The sequence below is a fragment of the Dipteris shenzhenensis genome, chromosome 2 (genome assembly GCF_047967505.1).
Source record: "Dipteris shenzhenensis isolate YYH24624 ecotype China chromosome 2, Dip_SZ_1.0, whole genome shotgun sequence".
Classification (NCBI taxonomy): Eukaryota; Viridiplantae; Streptophyta; class Polypodiopsida; order Gleicheniales; family Dipteridaceae; genus Dipteris; species Dipteris shenzhenensis.
Window position 1 is genome coordinate 55,010,624 of NC_141597.1, and position 23,279 is coordinate 55,033,902.

General features: G+C 43.0%; 1 protein-coding gene across 2 annotated transcripts in view; it reads right to left on the reverse strand.

Moving 5' to 3' along the window:
• The window catches only part of LOC147905001 (WD repeat protein), a 45,491-nt gene extending 23,859 nt beyond the window's left edge, over window positions 1-21,632 (reverse strand). The window contains exons 1-9 of one of the 2 annotated variants that reach the window (XM_087389294.1): window positions 21,552-21,632; window positions 21,419-21,519; window positions 19,590-19,720; window positions 19,210-19,496; window positions 18,945-19,007; window positions 18,282-18,424; window positions 18,074-18,111; window positions 17,894-17,942; window positions 17,640-17,804 (exon numbers count right to left, since the gene is read on the reverse strand). In XM_087389294.1, coding sequence (XP_087245420.1) covers window positions 17,640-17,804; window positions 17,894-17,942; window positions 18,074-18,111; window positions 18,282-18,424; window positions 18,945-19,007; window positions 19,210-19,496; window positions 19,590-19,720; window positions 21,419-21,458 — 916 coding nt within the window. In that variant the 5' untranslated portion in view covers window positions 21,459-21,519; window positions 21,552-21,632. Of the gene's footprint in view, window positions 1-17,639; window positions 17,805-17,893; window positions 17,943-18,073; window positions 18,112-18,281; window positions 18,425-18,944; window positions 19,008-19,209; window positions 19,497-19,589; window positions 19,721-19,944; window positions 20,907-21,418; window positions 21,520-21,551 lie in introns of those variants that run through there. The other variant, XM_087389302.1, reaches the window with a different exon arrangement.
• Window positions 21,633-23,279: the final 1,647 nt, after the last annotated feature.

A 23,279-nucleotide genomic window follows, 5' to 3' on the forward strand; every position in this document is an offset into this window, starting at 1 on the left:
TTCAATAGAATGATGGACAAAATTTTTAGAGCACACAGAAAGTTTGTGGGCACTTTCTTCGATGACATCATTGTGTTCTCTAAAAATGAGCAGGAGCACAGGAAACACCTCACTATTGTGTTTCAAGAGTTGAAAAGACACAAGCTGTTAGAAAAGTGAGTTCTTTATGCATGAGATTCATTTTCTCGGTCATATAGTGTCAAAGGATGGAGTCAAGATGGATCCTGCAAAAGTTGAGGCCATAAGGAGTTGGCCAATTCTGAAAAATCTGCATGAATTCAAAAGCTTCCTTGGGTTGTGTTCATACTATCGGAGGTTTATAAAGTACTTTGCAGAAATTGCTTCTCCCTTGCATGCTCTACAAAAGAAAGCTGTACGGTTTTAGTGGGGACCAAAGGAAAATGCAGCTTTTGGAGAGCTGAAGCAAAAGTTGTGTTATGAACCCGTTATTATCTTGCCAGATCTTGCAAAACTCTTTGCTGTAACTTGTGATGCATGTGGGAACAGCATAGGAGGCACTTTGATGCATGATGGCAGAGTGGTTGCATATGAGAGTAGAGTTCTCAAAGATGATGAATTGTATTTGCAGACATATGCGAAGAAAATGTTAGTAGTGATACATGCTTTGACCACATGGAAACATTACCTTCTTGGAGCTGATTTTTATGTGCAGACAGATCATTAGTCACTTAGATATTTTCTCACGCAGAGAAAATTATCTAAAAAGCACATGAGATGAACTAACTTCCTCTCAATGTTTCATTTTCAAATTGTACATGTGTCAGGTAACAAAAATGTTGTGGCTGATGCACTTTCCAGGAACCCACAGCCTGAAGCAGCCCCCAAGAAACCCAGTGTTTCAGCAGTAAACATTGCTTACAACAATGTGTTATATGTGATGAAAGATCAATATGTTAATGATGCTGATTTTTCAACTATTTATGATCAGCTTTCTGATGGTCAAAGGCATGATCACTATATGTTGAAAGAGGGTTTCATTTTAATGCATGGATGACTCTATGTCATTGATCAGATGTGACAAAAAGTCATAATGGAAAGTCATGCTCCTCCATATGCAGGACATAGGGGAATTACAGCAACAATTACAGCAATGGAGCAATACTTTTATTGGCCATCTTTGAGGAAAGATGTGGAAGAATATGTGAGAACATGCATGGTTTGTCAGAAAGCAAAGTTTGATAGGCGGAAGGCACCTGGGTTGTTACACCCTTTGCCAATTCTAAATAGACCATGGCAAAGCATAGCTATGGATTTTGTGTTTGAGCTTCCACGTACTCCTACTGGACATGATGGATTGTGGACAATAATTTGCAGGTTTAGCAAACAAGCCCACTTTGTGCCAGTAAGAAAGAAAATTACAGCACATCAAATGGCCAAATTATTTCTGCAGCATGTCTTCAAGTATCATGGGATGCCTAAATCCATAATCAGTGATAGAGATCCGAGGATGACCAGCCTCTTTTGGAGAGGGCTGTTTCAAAATATGGGCATTACGCTGAATTTTTCGTCATGTTTTCACCCTCAGTCTGATGGACAATCGGAGCAAGAAAACTCTACCATCCTGGATATGTTTAAATGCTATGTCTCAGACCACAAAAGCAAATGGGAGCATTATTTGCCTTTGCTGGAATATGCTTACAATAATACGATGCACACATCCACAGGTAAAGCACCTTTCGAAATAGTGAAAGGTGCCAGGAAGATACCTCCCATTTTGCATACAAAAGAGAAAATCTTCGAAGCTGATAGTTTTGTGGAAAGCCTTGAAGAGGCTTACAAGAAGATCAAATATGCCATGGAAAGAAGTCAGTCCAACAGAAAAGAGCAACAGAAAAGAGCAGTAGATAAGCACCGCAGGGAATTGGTATTCACAGAAGGTGATTGGGTTTTGCTGCGTTTTCAGAAGGCAAGGCTGAAAAATAAGAAAGGCAAGGAAAGGTTGTACACAAAGCTGAACATGCGTTACTATGGTCCTTTCCAGGTTTCTGAAAAGATAAACGAGGTAGCTTACAAGCTGAAGTTGCCTCCGCATTGGAAGATACATAATGCCTTTCATGTGAGCTTGTTAAAGCAATATCATGGAGATGTTCCTGAGGATTTCCTGATGAGGTACAGCTTGAAGTAGAAGAACAGGATGAACTTCTAGTCCCAGAGTAGATTCTGGCACACAGAGATAGAAAGCTCAAGGGTAAAGTTATCCGTTGCTACTTGGTAAATTTTCAAAATTACCCATCACTCGATGCGAAATGGATGGAGGAAGGTGAACTGGCAGATTCACCTGGGATATTGCAGCTTTACCTTGATGCTTTCTAGTTAGAGCCGACTGCGGCCCGGGCTCAGCAGAGCGAGCGTCTGGAGCATTACCTGGTGTTCGAGAGGGGGGTAGCACCTCCACTCCCTCAGTACAGACGGGCTCACCGTGATTTCATGAGGTCGCTTGATGACACTATATGTTTCATATGAGATACTCAGCTGACAGTATTTCTGCTATGAGACTTCATGATATTGATGCATCTTGACTATTGATCGCCGGGATCACATAGATTTTGAGCAGTGTATATGGATGGATGCATGCCTCTCCTAGCCATATTTTCATTGTCTCTGTATACTATAGCTACGGCTTTCTTGTATACTCTTTCATGGTATATTTCATGCTCGCTGGGGCAACAAACTGTGGTTTGCTGTTTCAAGAGAGGGCTATGTCACGGGGGCGTGAAATTCTCTTTTCGCATTTTTCAATGGAATTCTTGCTGGTCAACTCTTGTAAATGCTCTTTCTTCATGCCTTTGCACTCCTCTTTGGCTGAGAATGCAATTGGACATTGGCTACTATGTCCTCTTGGCGATTGAGGACTTGGTTCAAGTTTTCATGGCTTGGTGAGTTGTGATTCTGCTGTGTGAGTACTAAGGGAGAGAGAGCAGAGTGTGTGAGCAAGAGAGCAAGAGAGTAGGAGAGTGAGAGCTGAAAGCAATAGTTGCAATAGAAGAGTGTGATACAACTGAAGAGTGGGATAGGTTTTGTCTAAGTGACAAAACTTATCCTTCACTAACCGTAGTTAGTGAACTAACTGTGGTTAGGGGGAAAAACCTCTAAAATGAGGAAAAAGTGCCCCTAACCTACTTATTACATTACATTGGTCACTGCTAAATTATAACAATAATTCTAACACCCCCCTGCAGTGCCAATGTCATGTACAAGGAAATGATCAATCACCAAAAGGAGATAAGTTCAGGGCACTGCGAAATGCCTCAAACTTTTCACGTGGAAGTGCTTTGGTGAAAATGTCTGCAACATTGTCATGTGTTGACACATAGATCATACTGATCTCTCCTGCATGCAACTTCTCTCTAACGTATTGATAGTGAACCTCAATGTGCTTCGTGCGAGCATGAAACACACGATTCTTTGCCACTGCAATAGCACTCTCACTATCAGTGAGAATTGGAGAAGGACCCTCCAATGAAAGATGAAGATCAGCAAATAAACGACGCAACCAAACACATTCAACTGTCGCTATGAAAGCTGCCCTGTACTCAGCTTGACATGAGGAGGTAGCCACTGTAGATTGTTTCTTGCTCAACCAAGAAATACAAGCTTTGCCCAAAAAGAAACAATTGCCACTTGTGGACTGCCTAGTGTCATAGTCTCCAGCCCAATCTGAGTCACTGTAGGCATGGATCTACAAGTCACCCCCCCTGGGAAACATCAAGCCAAAAGACTTTCTACCTTGCAAGTAACGGAAGATGCGTTTTACAGCCTGCCAATGCATAGTCTTTGGGCTGTGCATATACCTGCTCACCTGAGAAACTGCAAAGTGAATATCAGGTCGTGTATTGCAAAGATAAATGAGGCATCCAACAGCATGACTATAGAGTGTGACATCAATTGATTTACCTGCATCATGCATTGTAAGCTTCAGCCCCGGCTCCATGGGAGTAGCTATGGGCTTACAATCCTGCATGTTGAATCTGTCCAAGAGTTTCTGCACATACTTGGATTGAGACATAACAATGCCACTTTTCTCTTGAATGAACTGGATCCCCAAATAAAAGTGTAGCAGCCCCAAATCTAACATGTCAAAAGTGGTCTGCAATTCAGCTTTAAAATCTGCAATATTATCCTCATTTGACCCTGTGAGCAGTAAGTCATCTACATAAAGAATGATGACTAAAATATCCCTCCCATCCTTCTTGATGTAGAGGGTGCTCTCAGTTGGACTATTGTGCAGCCCCTTGCTAGTCAGAAAGGCATGAATTTTGGCATACCATGCACGTGGGGCTTGTTTCAGCCCATACAAAGCTTTATTCAGCTTGCATACCTGAAGTGCATTTTCTGAAATTTTAAAGCCCGGAGGTTGTTTGACATAAATCTCTTCCAACAAGTCTCCATTAAGGAAAGCTGTTTTAATGTCCAACTGATGAACATTCCATTCAAAATTTGCAGCCATGGCTATAACTAACTGGATGGTTGTCATTCTGGATGTAGGAGCAAAAGTCTCCTCATAGTCTATGCCCTTTTTCTGAGCATATCCTTTTGCAACCAGCCTTGCCTTGTACTGATCAATGGACCCATCTGGCTTTCTTTTGACTTTGAAAACCCACCGTGTACCTATGGCATGTTTACCTGGTGGCAAATCCATAACTTCCCATGTCTAATTTTTCTGAATGGACTGCAATTCATCGTGCATGGCATTCATCCAATGCACATTATCCTGTGCTTCTTCAAATGTCTCAGGCTCCTCCTCATCAAGAAGAGTACCTGCTGATTCAACTGAAAGAGCTCCCCCCCCATGCCTTACTGCGAGTTCTGCCAGGTTGGAGCATCAATTTTACTCTCCCTGAGAGTTTGTAACAGCCAATTTTACTGCATGTATATCTGCAATTTCTTGCTAAACAACCTCTTCCACTGCTTGTGGAGGTGGTAAGACATCTTGTGGCTGAATCGGAGCATGTGGAAGTATCTGTAAATTGTGATTTGCATCAGATATATCAGCAAGGGAACCCAAGGCAATGGGTAGTAATCCCTCAAAGACATCATCGGAAGAAGTAGGCATATCAAATTCAGCTTGAGTGTGAGCTGAATTTTCTGAAAATATAACATCTCTACTGACAATAATCTTGCATGTGACAGGATTGTAGAGACGGTAGCCCTTGCTCTATGCATTGTACCCAACAAAAATGCATTTGATTGCCTTATCAGACAACTTATGCCGAAACTCAACGGGCACATGAGCATATGCAAGGCATCCAAAAACACGAAAATTATCCACAGAAGGCTTTCTCCCTTTCCAAACTTCATAGGGAGTCTTGGTCTTCAAAGCTTTTGTGGGAGCCCGATTCAAAACATAATTGGCACATATGAGACCTTCAAGCCAAAATTTGTGAGGCAATTTTTTGCTTTTTAGCATGCATCTATCCATCTCCATAAGAGTACGATTTTTCCTCTCAACTTTGCCATTTTGCTGAGGGGTTAGCCTCACTATAAGCTGATGTGCAATGCCCTTGTCTTTCAAAAATGCATCAAAATCTGTAGACAAATACTCCCCTCCTCTATCTGTGCGTAATGTTTGTATCTTGAGTCCTGATTCATTCTCAACCATGACTGCAAAGTGTTTGAAAACCATAAACACTTCTGATTTGCGTTTCAGCCCATAAACCCAAGTGTAGTTGGAGTAGTCATCTATAAAAGTGACAAAGTAAAGATGACCACCCAATGATGGAGTCCTCATGGGACCACAGACATCACTATGAATAAGCTGTAATTTTCGAACAGCTTTTACTGATCCATCCTTCTTGAAAGGAAATCTGTGCATTTTACCAAGAATGCACCCTTCACAGGCATGTGGAGGAGGTGTTTCAAGAGGAGGCAATGCATCAACCATAGCATGTTTTTGAAGTGTCATCAAGCTGCCATAATGCATGTGTCCATATCTGGCATGCCATAACTCCGCATTCTGCATAGCAGCAGTAGGAGTGGAAACTGCAAGAGCATGTGCTGGTCTTTTCTCATACATGTCAAGCTGAAAAGACCACGTAACAAAGTGCCAGACAATCTCAAGGCATAGTCATTCTCTCTCTCATGGACTGCATACTCGTCATCTTCAAAAATGACCTGAAATCCAGCTCTGTTAAGAGTGGACACTGAAAGTAGATTTTTTGTGATACCAGGCACATACAAGACATCAGAAATTTTGAATGTTGAGCCATCAATGGCTGTAAGTTCAACTTCTCCTGTACCACGAACTGAATAGGAGGAGTTGTTGGCACATGTGACCTTTTTATCAACAGGAGGTGGATGCAGAGATGTGAAAAGACACTTCCAGGAAGTGATATGCTTTGAGGCACCGCTATCAAAATACCATGTGTTTAGTGTCTCATTGACACTGAAAGCTGATGCATCCTTGGAAGAATCATAACTGCATGTCAAAAAAGCATAAGAGTCATCATTACAAGTGGCTGTAATATCCGGAGCAGCCAACTGAGAGTCTGAAATGCAAGACAAGAAGGCATAGTCGTGTTCCACAAAGTTGGGCTGCAGCTTCCTCATTGTCAGATGCATGAGGAGCTGAATCTGAAACAGCCATACCGGAGCTGTTTTTCTTTTCTTTTGCAAGCCTTTTCTTGCATTCTCCAATGTAATGACCTGGCTTTTTGCAGTAATGACATATACCCTTCTTCTTGGGCTTACCTGCATCACCCTTAGCCTTTTGAGAAGGCTGTCCTGAACCACTGGAAGGCTGATTTGCTGATGTCTTTGCTTGTCCCTTTCCTTTAGGCTTGAGTTTTGAAAGCATGGCATGTTCACCTGCTCGTGAAGCCATGTTTTTCCTGGTCTGCTCTTCCTGCAACAGAAGTCCTATCAACTCATGAAAATTGAGAGGATTTGCACCCCCCCTCAATGACAAATTTAGCGAGGTATGAAAGCTGAGATAAGACTCAGGAAGAGAATTCAGAGTAGTGGTAATCATCTCTGAATCAGGAATGATCTCATCAATATTCAGCAATTGCTCTCGTAAATCCTGTAGCTTTGTGAGGTGCACTGACATGGAGTCACCCTCTTCCATATGTGTATGAGACAATTCTCTTTTCAAAAAAGACACCCTGGCATCATTCCGAGCTGCATACATGCTCTCCAAAATATCCCATGCTGCCTTTGAGGTCTTACACGACCGGATATGCGGAATGATGAATCTTTTCACTGAAAGAGAAATACATGACAAAGCTACAGCATCACGTGAATCCCATCTCTTTTGCTCTGGAGTAGTAGCTATAGCTGCACCAATAACTTGTCCTGCAGCTGTACCCTGTGCATGACCTCTGCCTCCTTGCTGGGGAGGGGTATTAGGTGCCACATTTGCTGGCCGGATCTCATCCCCATTTACATAGTCCCACAAATTACGGAAAATCAGAATGTTGCATACCATAAAACTCCACAGGGAGTAGTTGGTACCATCCAGCTTATCCTCTTGTGAGAGACCACTGAACTGGAAATCATTCTGATTTTGCTGTGCTATATGTCTGAGAAAGAAAATACAACAAATGCAAATCTGAATTCCCTTGCTGGGAATGGAGTGCACAATTCCCAAAAAAAAATACAGCCAAACACTGGCTGAAAATGCAACTCAAATCTTGTAATGTCTCTGTCAGAAATCTGCCAGAGCATCCAATCTATCCCAAAACCTGCCAAAAGTGCTTCAAAACACTTACAGAAAGGCAATGTGAACTGAAACCTGCAAAATTGCTCTCCCAACACAAAAGCCCCAATTTGTGGCTTGAAATTGCAACCAGAAAGGGGCAAATGGTCTAAAAGCCCCAAAAATGCAAGAAATTGCAGTGCAAAACTAAAAGCCCCAAATTTCGAGTTGAAATTGAGCCAAATTTCACCCAAATAGTGAATCTCCTGCAAAAGCCCCAATTTCTTGGCCAATCTATGCAATTTGCTTGCAATGTGTGCCAAAAATTTTACAAAAGCCCCAAAATTGCAATGTGTCTGCAAATGATTCAGAGGTCCCAATTTCTCTGCAAACAGAGATACTCTTTGTTGAAGCTGGCGCAAATTTGTACGGAGGCTGGTACAGTACGGAGGCTGGTACAGTACGGTCGCTGGTACAGTAGGGTCGATGGTACAGTACAGTCGCTGGTACAATACGATCGACCTGTATGGAGAGTACATTCAACTGTACGAAATCCGTATGCCTTGACGGTTGTACGACGAATGTACGGAGAAGTATTGCGTAGGAACTGCAGTACGGCGCAGGTCTGTACGGAACGGGTAGTACGGCACAGGTACGTACGGAACAAGTAGTACGACGCAATAAACGATGGTACGATGGTAATCTCCAAAAATCCGTATGGAAGTTGTACGGACAGTCAGCGCATGGCTGTACGGACGACGAGCAGAAAGAGCAGGGAGCAGGGTGGCTAGGCAGGGAGCTTGCAGGCAAGGAAGCTAAGAGCAGGGTCTTGCTGCTCTGATACCAAATGTGAGTACTAAGGGAGAGAGAGCAGAGTGTGTGAGCAAGAGAGCAAGAGAGTAGGAGAGTGAGAGCTGAAAGCAATAGTTGCAATAGAAGAGTGTGATACAACTGAAGAGTGGGATAGGTTTTGTCTAAGTGACAAAACCTTATCCTTCACTAACCGTAGTTAGTGAACTAACTGTGGTTAGGGGGAAAAACCTCTAAAATGAGGGAAAAGTTCCCCTAACCTACTTATTACATTACATTGGTCATTGCTAAATTATAACAATAATTCTAACATGCTGCTGCAATTTCTTTTTGCCATAAGCTATTGGTTGGCCTCGTGTGCCGCCTCTTTCTTGGTTCACACGTGCCCAGGCAGTGCTACATGAGTCATTCTTTGGTTGGGTACTTTGCTGATTTTATTTTGGAGCTTTGAAAAGCTTCGTGAATGCCATCTAGAAACCACTCAATGAGAGTGCAGCTGGGGTGCAGTGTGATTGCATTTGGACAGTCAATGGAATTGCATTCGGAAAAGAGAATGCCTTTGGATTGAGCCTATGGGTTAAGTGCACTTATGTGATGATATTCTATGCTTGAAAGCACTGCAACTTCAGGATATAATAAACACTTCTCATTATAATGTGTATCAGTGTGTTTTGATTCCACTTTCTTCATTTGTTGTCTCTGTTAATAACAAGAATGATTTAAGCGTGTTTGAACATCGTGAATTGAGAACGTTGTTGGATGATTTCATGGATGTATTCCCTACTCAACTACCGGAAGGTTTACCTCCAGAACGGGCAGTAGATCATCGCATACATTTAGTACCTGGGGCTCAACCTATTAGTGTTCCACCTTATAGGATGAGCCAGCTTGAGAAGGATGAGTTAGCTTCACAACTACAAGATTATCTGAATATGGGCTATATTCGCCCACGTAAATCACCTTGGGGAGCACCTCTCCTCTTAAGAAAGAAGAAAGATAATTTGTGGAGAATGTGTATAGATTATAAACGATTGAATAAAGTGACAATTAAGAATCGATACCTTCTTCCTCATTCCGATGATTTGTTAGACCGTTTGGTTGAAGCAAAGTATTTCACTAAGATTGATTTGCGTACGGGTTATCAGCAAATCCGTATCTATGCTAAACACATAGATAGAACCGCATTCCGAACTAGGTATGGCCACTACGAGTTTCTCGTATTACCTTTTGGTTTGACCAATGCTCCTGCTACCTTCTAGCAAATGATAAACGATTTGTTCCGAGATTTTCTGGGCAAATTCGTGCTCGTGTTCTTAGATGACATCTTGGTATCTAGCCGAACGCTAGAGGATCACATTCGACACCTCCGGATTCTCTTAGTTATTCTAAGACAGCATAAGCTCTATGCCGAGATGAGTAAATGTGACTTCTTTATGAAGGAGATCATTTACTTAGAACACAAGATTTCTTCTCAAGGTATTAGCATTGATCTGGATCATATCCAGAAGATTTTGGAATGGCGTATCCCTCAGACTGTGAAACAACTTCATTCTTTCCTAGGATTCATGATTTTTCTACGGAAGTCTGTGCATGATTATTCACACATCACGGCACCCCTGACAAACATATTGAAAGGTCATGGATGCAAGTCTACCCAGCCCATCTCTTGGAATGATGCATTGAACAAGGCTTTTGAAACCTTGAAGTTAACTATCAAGGAAGCACCTGTTCTTGCATTACCCGATCCTGCCCGGCCTTATGTTTTAGAGGCCGATGCGAGTGATTTTGCGATTGGGGCAGCTTTATTCCAAGAGGACAGACCTATAGCTTTTGAGAGTAAGAAGCTACAACACCCAATATCGTTGGCCCATACTAGAAAAAGAACTCTATGCAATTGTGTATGCTCTGAAGGTTTGGAGACACTAATTGTATGGTTCGAATTTTCTTGTATCGACCGATCACCAATCAATCAGGTATGTGTGTGACGGGTCTAAATTGAGGGGACGAAAGGCTAGATGGGCAGAGCTAATGCAAGATTTTGATTTTGAAATACGTTATCAAAAGGGTTCGCTGAATAGTGTGACGGATGCCTTAAGTCGAGTCAAGTTTGTAAATGCTATGTCATTTACGGAAATATCCTCAGACCTATTTCAATCCTTGAGAGGGCTTTGCGCAACTGATAGTCATTTCAGTTCTTATTGGCAGAAAGTCCAGGATGGGAGCTCCATGGTTCACCAGGACTCAGGGATTGTGCCACCTATGGTACAGGCGGCGGGAGGTCAGTGGATGATTAGGAATGGCTTGCTGTTCAGGAATGGCTTGCTGTTCCGGAATGGAAAGATATGTGTGCCAGATGTTTCCGATCTTCGATCCAAGATTCTCTAGGAGGGTCATGAAGCTCCTAGTGCTGGACATCCAGGTATACATCAGACTCTATCTCTTGTAAAGCATACCTTTTATTGGCCTAAGATGCGTGCATTTATTGAAAACTATGTGGTAGGTTGCCAGGTTTGTCAGGTTACTAAGGCAGAACGCCTTAGAAGAACGGGTTTATTATAGCCTTTGCAAATCTTGGGTAATAAATGGAAAAGTATTTCCATGGATTTTATTACCAGTTTGCCTAGAAGGCGCAAAGGTCATGACTCCATTTGGGTCATAGTGGACCATCTGACAAAAATGGCTAGATTCTTACCTACTAGAACAACCATCTCAACTGTTCAGCTGGCTCACAAGTTTGTGGACCACTTGTTTAAGCTGTATGGTTTGCCCTCTGACATAGTCAACGACAGCGACTAAAAGTTTACAAGTAACTTCTGGACACTTGTTTTTTAGAAGTTGGAAACTACTTTAAGTATGAGTTCCTCATATCATGCACAATCTGATGGCAGTACAGAGAACGTCAACCAATTGGTTGAAGATATGCTTCAGGCATATGTTTCTAAGAGACAGTCTTCATGGGAAGATTATCTACCTATGATAGAATTTGCTTATAACAGTGCAAAGCATTCGAGTACTGGATACAGTCCTTTTATGCTTATGTACGGGTTTCAACCTAAGTCACCAGTTATGGTTGGGTTAAAGGGAATCCAAAATGATGCTGCAAAGACATTCTTGCAAGACATGCAAGAAATGTTGCAATTTGCCAAGGAGTCTGTTAGAAGTGCCCAAGATCGGGACAAATTTTATGCTAATAGACATCGTTCACCTAGAGAGTTCTCTGAAGGAACGATGGTATATTTGCGTATTCCCAAGGAATCCAAGAGCGTAAGTACTGGTTTGGTTCCGAAGTTATCCCCCAGATACTGTGGTCCGTTCAAGGTTATTAAAAGATTTGGACCAGTTGCATATAAACTAGAATTGCTTCTTGATGCTAAAGTACATCCAATATTTCATGTCAGTAGACTAAAAGAGTTACTGGGTGGGGATGATCAACTTGTTTCTCCTCAAGAAATAATAAAAGTTACAGATTTGACTTTTATTCGACACGTACCTGAGAGTATTCTTGAATTTCGTGAAGGACAAATTCGTAATAGAATTATCACAAAATACAAGATCAAGTGGAAGGATCGTGTTGAGGAGGATGCAACATGGGAGACATTACAGAACCTCCAAAGGACATTCCCGGGTTTTTAAGCGAACTCAAGAGTGAGTTCTTAGAGGAGGGGAATTATGTCATGTGCACGGATTGGTATCTTACATGTATTGGGTACACAAGACTAGCTTAGGTAGCCTGGGGAGGCTTAGAGCTAGGCAGGCTTGATTATCGGGTTGAGTGGCAAGGGTACGAACCAGTTAGAGGTCTTTGCTATTTTTGGCGCTTGGGGCCCGATTCTATGCCCAGAGGTTCAGTTCTCAAGGAGCCGATCGGAGCAAGCCTCATTCCCAAGTGCTAGGTCTAATCCTGGATTGAGTCGCGGACGCGCGCTTGCATCATAGTGTAGCCCAAGGCCCAACAGCAGATCCCAGGCTTCACAACGCCAGGTGGTGGTATGGGACACCAGGCTAGTTAGGATCTGGTTGGGAGTTCGTGCCAATAGCTCAGCTCGTGGCTCGAAGGGGACATCTCCTAATTCGGGATTGCATCCCGTAGATGTCACGGTTGGGTGGTGAGCAGCCTGCTCCGTTTCCTCACGTTTGGTGTGTTCTTGTGTTTGCTTGCAGATCAGAGGTTTCAGGAGTGCTAGGGTCGTGTCACTCAGGGTGAAAATGTGGTCTAGCGTGGTCTAGTGTGGTGAAAACCTAGCTGCCAAGTCCTTGCATGCATGCTCTCTTTGCCATCCAAGTACACTCGCTGATGTGTATGACCCGTACACCATCAAATGGCCAACCATGATAGTCCGGTAGTTCCCTACAACCACGGGTCCCCCGCTTTGTGAATGGGCATGATGGTATCTGTAGTCCACGAAGTGGGGAGGCCTTTACAAAACCTTCGTTAAACAGCTTGGCTAAGATCGTAGCAAGTATTTCCACCTGTAGATTACGGAGTTCTGCTGGGACTTTGGAGGCCCACCTCATCCTTGCTTTGCCATTTTGTAGCTTCTTAATGGCCTCATTTAGGTAAGAGCATGGATGTCGTGGGGTGCAAGATATCCTCTAGATCAGGTATGGGGGCTGATTAGAAAATCGTAGAGTATGTGCATGTAAGCTTTCCAAAAACTAAAAAATTTGATAAGACACGGTGATCTTTTTTCTAAGAGCTTCATCCAAAATTCTTTGCAGGTACCGCTATAAGAGACACTTTAGAGATCTTGTTCATGGCGGACACGAAATTACTGTTTCTTCTGTCAAACCACGCATGGATACTCTTTCCTAGTGAGTCCTAGATCAAGATGTCCTTGATTGGTCTCAAAGTGTCAGCGATGCCTAAACGCTTGCAGCCATCATCATATAATCTATTCTCACAGACAAACCCTTCAAGTGGCTGTCCGATGTTTTTAATTGTGTAGAAGGAGTGTTATGCTGCAATGTGGATGGAGGTAGTCAGGGGAAGAGCTTTGGCATCTATGTCTAGTTGCTCGGCTACGTGCAGTAGGAGAGCGGCAAGATAGCTGGATGTGATCTAGTCAATGATCAAAATCGTACTTGTAGTAGGTAGAAGAGGACGATCGATGTGTGTCCTGTATAGGTTGGGGGAGGGTCAAGTTGAAGAATAATTGTGAGTCATCTGCTTCTGGCATAAGGGAGTGTATGATGAGCTTAGATATCTACAGTGTGATCACATTTAGTCAATCACACTGTAAACACCTCCATGGGGGCAGCATGTACATCTATCTGAGCCCCGCCGCCTCTACAACCCATTACATATGAGCAGCTCACGAGTGGTACACATTTCTAGCAAATATATCCCATATTGCATGATGAGTGATCTGGTGTGTGTCCTCTGATCTGCACCTAAACTCTCCGAGATGAAGATGTGGCAATGCTAAGGCATCATCCTAAAAATCCCCTAGTCCTAGCATTGAAGTCACCAATGAGGACTGTCTATCTCTGACAGTCCTCATAAAATACCAAGAAAGGTGATGTCAGTCCTCTCCCTGATGCAGTCCTAGAATAATCCAATGTCTGTGGAGAGAAGTACCATGCTGCAATGTATACATTTATGGCCTAGGGTCTCCTAAGTCGGATCCACATATATTGCACATGCTCATCCATGCCAATGACTGTCATATGCGCCTATAGATGTGAAAGGAGGAGAAGTAACACTCCTCCCGATCCACATACTACTCGGGGTGTCTAAGCGGTATACGAACTGCCATGTGTACCCATTTACTATCGGTCACCCTCTCTTTGGGCTCTCTTTGGGCTCTAACATGTCTCAGTGTACACTAAGAGATCCTTCTCCAAAAAGGTCTTGAAAAAGTTGCCTGATGATGACCATGAAGTCCAGTTCCAGTTCTAGAAAGTGAAATACAAAGCACTGGTGGTCCCACAAGCTACGCACCCCTATTTGGGAGGGGAGGGGAGGAGGTCTCCTATCCTGGATGATGACCCTTCCATCCCTATAAACAGTCCACTTTCCGTTTTCCCTGGCTTCCATGACCTTTTTGATGCCCTCTTTGCATTGCTCTATTGACATGTGTGAAATTCTCATTAATGAAGACTAGGGTGCCGCCTCAGGGTTGCTCTCTGTGCCAAGCCTTGTCTCATCTCTGCATCTATAAACTTGCCAATCAAGGGTTTCTCCCTTGATTGGCTCCCTTGTTTCATCCCCCCCCCAACATATAGGGCGTTACAGAGAGAGAGAGAGAGAGAGAGAGAGAAAATCGAGACTCTTCGGCAAAACTATTCCTCAAACAAAGGAGTTACAAGACTTGGATGTTTCTCATTGTAAAAGAATAACTGAATATCCTGGATCTCAACTGATGTGAGCATGTTCTAGGGAACCAATTCCAAAAGAAAAAACCTACAAAGAGCTGCACAAGGGTTAGGAAATCTAAGCAATGTCAACTTCAAGAATTTCAAACATGATAATCTCCTCAAATACAAATTCTGATTTTAAATTGTCGTGTCCAAATGCTTGGTCTTGTTTGCAATATAAGATAGGGATGTCCCAAGATGCTAAACGAACTCCAATTTGGTGAAAACAAGGTTGGATAGAAAAGGATTAATTGTGATCAAATGAGATGGTGGTGGAAGGACCGGGGATGTGTGTGTGTGTGTGCGCGCGTGTGCGCCCTTGTTTCTGGCCCCTAGTGTGTGTGTTCTCTCTCTCTCCTCACCCCATCTCAGTTTGAGTTGATTGTAAGAAGAAATCGCTGCTGTTTCGGGGAGAGAGAATGCGTGCGCGGGGGGGGGGGGGGGGGCAGGGCGGGGCGCTACCCTTGTTTCTGGCCCCTAGTGTGTGTGCGCTCTCTCTCATCACCCCCTCTCAGTTTGAGTTGATTGCCAGAAGAAATCGCTACTGTTTCTACTAGACAAATCTGCGAGGCACTTGTTTTATCTTGTGTGCCTTGAAATTCGAATTGTTCTATGGAAGTTATCCGCTGCGAATTGATTTAAGGCTGCTGCGAATTAATTGTGGGTTTCTGCTGCAATTTAGGGTTTGGAGCTGATTACAATGGTATCAAAGCGGAGGTTCACCACTTTCCTTGGTGAAGGCAACCCTAGGCTGAAAGAATTCTGCAGGTAGTCGAGGTTCAAGAGAGGGAGGAGCGCATTCAGCCCTACCACAAGGGGAAGAGGGGGGTGGGAGAAATTTGCAATTTCTGTATGTATGGTTTTTGTTAAAAAAGTAGAGAAGGATATGCATGCTAAATTGAGTTCCCCAAATAGAATAATTTTCACTTTCTTGAAAATTTTAGAGATTGTTTTTCAGATATCCTTCCAAGAGCGCTGCCCTCTAGACCTGGCAATTTCAGTTTGAAGTCCTGTATACAGCTTTCTAGACTTCGTATAAGTCAACATGGGAGAAGTCCCTCCTTGTCATCAAGTTCAGGATTAAAAATACATTCCAGAAATTCGCCCCTTGATGCCAGAAAAACCTGGCCATGGCCTATGGCTAACTACTCTTTATGCTGAGCTGGTGTCTAATTGCATCCATAGTAGGTGTTGGCCTCCTTGGAGAGCTCAAATATATTCACATATGTGAATGACCCCAAAGTCATTCATGAGATGGCATTAGGTTAGGTCTAAGGGATGGACCCTTTAAAAGGGGTCACTTAATATCACCCCCTGTAAGGGCACCTAAGGACACCCCTAGGTGAGTCGATATATATGACCGCCGACCGGTGGGCTCATTCACAAGGATCCCTCAAGATGAACTCCTTGAGATATCGGGACATTTAGCAAGCCTATACCTATTCTAGACGAACACCTAGACTGGAGGACTCCCATGGTGTGGCACATAGGGTTGTGGCTATGGACATGGCACGGTGCTTGCTGATGTCACGCTTGGAGAGTGATCCTTTCTATTGGATCTATTGGATCTATGGCTGGATGGTAAGCTCATCAACTCCCCCAATCTAGTCTTTCTAACTGATGGTTCTTTTGTAGGACTTGGGCCCTAGCTGACCCACGCCTTGGGTGCCCGTCTCTGTTATGTCAAAGCCACTCTGTCCCCAAATTTGGGCATTTATCCTTGTACTAACTCTGTGTTTTGACGCCCCCCCTTGTTGAGAATTCTTCTCCCAAGTCAAACGAAATCTTGCGGCTGTAGCTGAAGGTGATGCAGCAGGCTGCTGCTGTGTGCTGGTTGATCCAGACAACACCATGTGTATCCATGTGTTTGTGTTCTAACATTGAATGGTCTTGCAGGGAGCTCGACGATTTTGGTGGAAAATTGTTGTGATTAATTGAGGCTATGCACCAAAAAACAAATGGCCCATCAACGGATAAGATTAATTTCATCTGAGGTGGAAATTAAGGTGAGTCCAAATAATGTGCCTACATATACTCCAAATAATTTGTTTACATAAGCATACCTTAATTAGGCCAAAGAAAAATAAATGGGTCTACTAACATAGCTTAATTGAACAATGAGTGGTAAAGTAATTAATTGAGGGGTACGTGGATTTAAGTAGAGCCATTATGAGCCAATGCATGATAGCATAATGGGTATCAGAAATTTAAAAATCCACAATGCTGGACAGGATGCCAGATCGAATCAATATTTGTTGCACCAAGTTAGTGGCCACCCAAAAGGTTAAGATGTTATCCAGAATACTGCAGTCCTGGCAAAACTAAATTGGTGCGTCGGATGAGGTTAGGAGGGAGAGGCCGATGGCAAAGTCTAAAGACCTTAGCTGCAATCTTGTAAGCGGCCTCAAGAAGGGGGATAGGAGAGAGGCCAATGGCAAAGTCTAAAGGCCTTAGCTGCAATCTTGTAAGCGGCCTCAAGAAGGGGGATAGGACACCAGTCATTTGATCTGTCCCTACTTTCGGGATGACACAGATGCAAGAAAGGTATAGCACAGCGGTCCACAAAAGCTGGCAGTTGCAATTTTGTGAGCCGGAGGATCACACAGAGCATTTACCAGTCAAACATTATGACTGGATTTATCCACTCTATCAGGCCCATCCAACATTACGATAATTTCATAGGTTAGTATGCCTTGAAATGTATCCACTAGTGCTCATGATATACCCACAATTGACAAATATACCTGCAGCCACCCAGCCAAACACAAACATGCACACTTGCCTGATATGAATCACAATTCTGTATGGATAAGAGTACCTGGCCTTGGAAAACCCATGGGAATGTCAAGAAGATGTAGTTGCCCTTCACCATATTCCAAACCTATGTTGCAGGGTTCCTCTGTGGCAATAACTTTCCTCGTGTCCCTCACTTCAAAGTACAGAGGAAATAACCATCCGGTTATCTTTTGTAGCAGCCAACCACCTGGGCCAACGCATATGGTTTATAAGATGGAGCCAATTCATAGGATGTCAGAAGTTGCTTTGATACTGTTACAAAACAGAATCAAGCACCTGTAATTACGTGCCCATAAGTACTCCCATCTGTTCCAAGAAAAAAAACCTGCTCAAATTTATTTCCATTAGAATTATGAAAATTACTCTGAGCAAACACTGTAATGTTAATAAATATAGCAGATACATAAAAGCCAGTATTGCCGACATGTTAGCAGCTGTGCTCTTTTTTTGGCTTACCTTTTTGAACCTGCCGAACCAATCCAATGGCCATGATGCTATTACAATATAAGCACTTTGCATTAGTATGCAGACAAAAAAACAATTGACCCAATTGACCATTCATTTAAATAAATTAAAAACATTAAAAACCAAACCTTTAGGAAACCACGCAGGTATCAGCATTTTGGACAAAAGCAATACACAGATATCAGATATAAGACAGTACCATTAGCAAGTTTGCCAGCCCATATCACAGGTTTCAATGGGGTTTCACTCTCTGAACCAAGAAGAAGACTTCCTGAGTCTGGTGGGGAAAAATCTGAATTTTCAAACATCTGCCCTGTTATTTCCCACATGTTTGCGATCTGCCTGCAGCAATTCAGCTAGCAGATCAATTGATAAATCAACAATCACACACACACAAGAGAGAGAGAGAGAGAGAGAGAGAGAGAGGCAAGGAGAGGGTTTGTTGTTCTTTAGAAGAGGGCATAAAACGAAACTGAAATAGTAGGAGAGTGAGCGTAAGCAAGCTACACTTGTGTTCTCGCTTACATATGAAACACATGGGAATGGACGTGAAATTTTCCTTGATATCCCGAATAATATCCAATCAGACATAATGCAAAAAACCCACACAACCCATCCACATTCTGCCTCACAAAATTTTAGATTTATCCTCTTTGCCAAGGATTTTCTCTTTTCTATAATTCTATAAAACATTCCAGAGATTTCACTGCTCAAAAAGGCTTCAATAAGCCTGAGTCTCATCAGAGGAAGGTAACTGTCTCTTTCTCTACCTGAACCAATGGTATATATTACAATGTTACAGGTCATAAGAGACTACATACTCAGTTCCCAACTATAAAAGCCAAGGTCTGAAGAGTTATACTTGGGTGTAAGAAGATCAAGAAGACGATGTCTGCGTTCCTCTGGTATGTCTCCAATTTTTTTCCTGTTTCCACATCGTCACTCTTCATCTCATGACTTTGATGCCAAAAAATTTAAAGAAACAAACCTGCTATTTCCACGAGTAAGATTGTATGTACATTCACAAATGCTAGATAAAGTAATGAAGCATCTCCCAGTTAGAACATAGGATTTTGGATGTTGAAATTGAGCATCTATTTCAAGAAGACCAGTATATATTATCATACCAGAGAAAAGCAGCCTGATCATAAGTGTTTGCGTTCATAGGTATCAAAAAAGAAGGTGGATCGAGCAATGTAAGCACATCAAGTTCATCAAGATAAACTTTTCTTCCAGTTTCAAGAATCCTGTATGGATCCTCTCCTTCATTGGTAATCTTTGTTGTATGAACCTGGATTCTTCCACTGTCCGACTTCTCTAGCGAGTTTGGACTTTTCCAAGGCTCTATTTCTTCAGGCTTGTTCTTTCTCAGATAAGGATGCTGGTCTCCAGACATTGCAGTATATCTTCCTTGCTGAAAGCCAGTGGTTACTGTAACAACTTTCGACTCTTGAGTGCTGTGCTTGAAAAAGAAGCTTACTTTAATCGCATGTCCTATAATTCTTACCTCAAAAAAGGGGATGTCTGATCTTAAGTTCTGTCTGCCATTCACTGCTTTTGTCACCTGAAACCTTGCCTGTAATCCAGCCATCCCGTTTTGGCCTTTAGGGCAATGTAGGAAAGGCTCAAAGATTGTTCCTGATAAGACACAGAATACAAATATTTAGGATCAAGAAGGCACAAGACAGAAGTGATGCCAGTGAGTAGCAATTTGTAACCGATTTTTTGCTTATTTTAACAAAAAGAAAACATAAATTCATCCAACAGCATTTGGCAAAGAATTGCTTATCTATTAAAACTTGCATCCAAATGAGTCATTCCCATGGATTTGATTTAGCACATGGTTGATTCAAAATGCACACCTAATGGATAGGTGTGATTCGATGAGTTTAGGGATTTTTGGAACGCTTCAAATCGTTAGGTACGCTCCTGCTGCCAACTACCATCGCATGATTCCTATGGTTTGATTGCAGTTTGGGGTTACTTTGCTGAGTTTTGCTGTGAATTTCAAGACGATGGGTTTCAAACTCTATTCCATGCTCCTGGAGTATGCACGATCTGAAATGGAACATGGACAAACAATTTGCGCATCTCATGTGCTTTTCTGAGAGCTTAGTCTAGGTCAAGAAATACCTAAGACTTTGATGATCCATCTTGACCATCAAATCAGCTCCCAAAAGATAATGCTTCCAGTAGTTAAAGCATAGTATTTTGCAGCCAATAACTCTTTCTCATAAACATTCATATGCATTTAGCATCGCACAAACTCCGACTTCCGTAGGCCACCACGTGACCATCTTGCGGAAGAGCAGCTCCAACACACTCTCCACATGCATCACAGTCCACATCAAAGGGCTTCTATAAGTCGGGAACAACCAAAATCGGCTCCATGCTCAACTTTTCCTTGCGGGTGTTAAATGCTACTTTTTTCCTCTCTCCCCCATCTAAAAAGTTCATACAATGATGTTGGACACCGTCTCCCAAACACTATCCTCTGACGAAGAGGCAGGGTGTGCGCAACTAGGAGGAGCCGCCTCATACACCTCAATCCTTATCACCTGCTCACCCTGAATCCAAGAAGCTGGAGAGGTAGGATCGATTGAGAAAGCATGGCCCCTGTCAATGAGCCACATGGCCATCCTCCAAGTTAAGTATGTCTGCATCCGCCTCGTGCTCCCAAACACTGAGATATTGTCTCAGCAGCCTATCTGTGCAACAGTGGTGGCTGCCATCCACCCGCATCTGCTTCAACTGGGGGCCGACCCACAGATCCATGAGCCATCATCCAAAAGAAGTATGACATCTTCTGTGGTCTCAAGCTGTTTCAGAGACGCGACCAAAAGTGAAAGATAACCTCACGGTTGACCTCCTGGTCAACCCTATGGCACTCTCTTGGGGGGTTCCAGGCTACTGCCTCAAGCAGCAAGTGGTGCAGGAGAAAAATGGCAACTCGTCCACTCTGTATCGGGGTTCAATTTGATAGTTTTATCAAATGTGTATGCTAACATTGATAACAACAGGCTCTAGATACACGTTGACATCAAAACATGCCAACAGAATACAGCGACGCGACCGTAGGCAGCACCATCTATGAGGCTGTTAAGTGGTGCGTCGAGGTGGCAGCTGATCATGCAGCCACCTCCGTGCGAGGAGAGACTAGAAGTATGCACGTGATGTCGCTCATTTAGTACGGGAACCCAGATAACACCTCAGGTTTGTGGTAGCGCTGTGGCTAGATTCCGTTGTAATAGACACAAAGCTAGTCGACTAACCACTGCTGAGATAAGATTTCTGAAATTTCAAATGGGAAGAAGACAGATGCAAGAGGGACTTTACCTCCTCGAAGTCTTCCATCCCCTACAAACGTGAGCTCCATTACTGTTGCAGCAGAAACACGTAAAGGTCGGAGGTCGGATTTTCACCGTCCACCCTGGCCACTTTCATGCCCACCACTGCACAACTAGGCAACGGCGTGGCGATGATGTGGCAGTGCAATGATGACATGGCAATGCGATGTGGGTAGCGTGGTGACGACATCGCAACATCGAAGCGACGCCTCCATGTGAAGAAATTAACCAGGGTCGCACTTTCCTTCCCCGAGAAAATTGCTCCCCCAGCCCATTCCCCTATTCAACTCTCTGTTTCAAAGATTTAGTTCCTATTCACACTAGTTGTTGTGCAACATGGCACTAAAACAAGCTTGAAATTCATTCTTAACGAGTAGCATGACCCGTCTATGACAGGTAAGAGACCCGCTTCACTAGGTCTCAAGGTTAGGTTCTCAAGGTGCCCTTCATTTCAAGGAATAATAGTTTAGCTAAATCTCAATATTTGAATGCTTTTTAAGGAGATTTCAAATTGGTTCTTTAGTATTGCTTTTAATTGGGAAAAATCTCTCTCTCACACACACTCAACACGCATACACGCAATCTATAGATTGTGTGTATGCGTGTGTATGCATGTTGAGTGTGTGTGAGAGAGAGAGATGCAATGTTACCAAAAACAGTTTTCCCATAAAAAAATGTGTGTGCGTGTGTGTGTGTGGGGCTATATGCATATGTATATATGTGTATACACACACACTTACACTTGTATATCACCCATGTGTGCACATACTCAAGTGTATGTATGCTCATGTACGTATGCCTATGTGTCTACACATGCATATGTGTGTGTTTGCTTGTGTGTGAATGTAGGACATGGTGTGTCTACACACGTGTACATGTGTGAACATGGGACATGGTGTGCATATGTGTTGAGTCTTTGGGCATGTCTATCTACGTGTGCATGCAGTCTAACTCACCTCACTGCTCCTCTCCTCTCCTCGTGGTTGCTTCGTCACCTCCCCTCTCCTCATGGATGCTCCTCAACCCCTCATCTTAGCTCCCCCATTTTTGTTTGTTTGTTCCCTAAGAGCCACTCATTCTGGCCAAAACATCTAATGTAAGCTGTGTCACAACTTTCAACTTACCTTCTGAGACCTCTCACCTTCTCAGAAATCTAGAATTCGAATGAACGACAATAATTTCTATTTGTTTGTTCTGCCGGGAGCCAATCTTTTTGGCCAAAAAGTTTGATGCTAGTTGTGAAGTTTCAGCCTATTGCCAGCTGTGAAATTTCAGTTGCCAACTTCAAACTTCCCATTGGTTGCATCACATTTCTACCTTCAAATGGCTAGCTTCAGCTTGCATCAACAATCGAAGGAGCTCAATTCACATAAAGTAGGGGGCACACAGGGAGGCTCTTGAGGAGGTGAGGGGAGCGATCAAGCATCAATATGACACATACACAAAAAGATGGGGAAGACCAAAGAGGGAAGAGCTATGACAAAAGAAGAGAAAATCAAGGACTTGCCAATGATCCAAGAAAAAGTTATCAGAGAGATGACTCCATTAGAGTTACTTTTGTGAGATATGTTCCAGCAAAATAGAGGTGCATTGTGAGGTGCAAATGATCCAAGAGGCTATTAAGATTGCTTCTTTTCATCTAAGCAAAAGCCAGTGTCTCTTTTGTGAGACACATCTATGGGGAGGCACGAAAAACTTCTAGTCCCCCTCAGGAATGTGTGCATGTGTGTGCGTCCATGTATGTACTTTTGTTTGTTCCCCCTCCTTGGCCACTGCCTCTAGGGTTGTGGATATGTGTGGATGAACATGTGCATATTAGCTAAAAGAAAGTGGTTCTAATGAAATAAGTA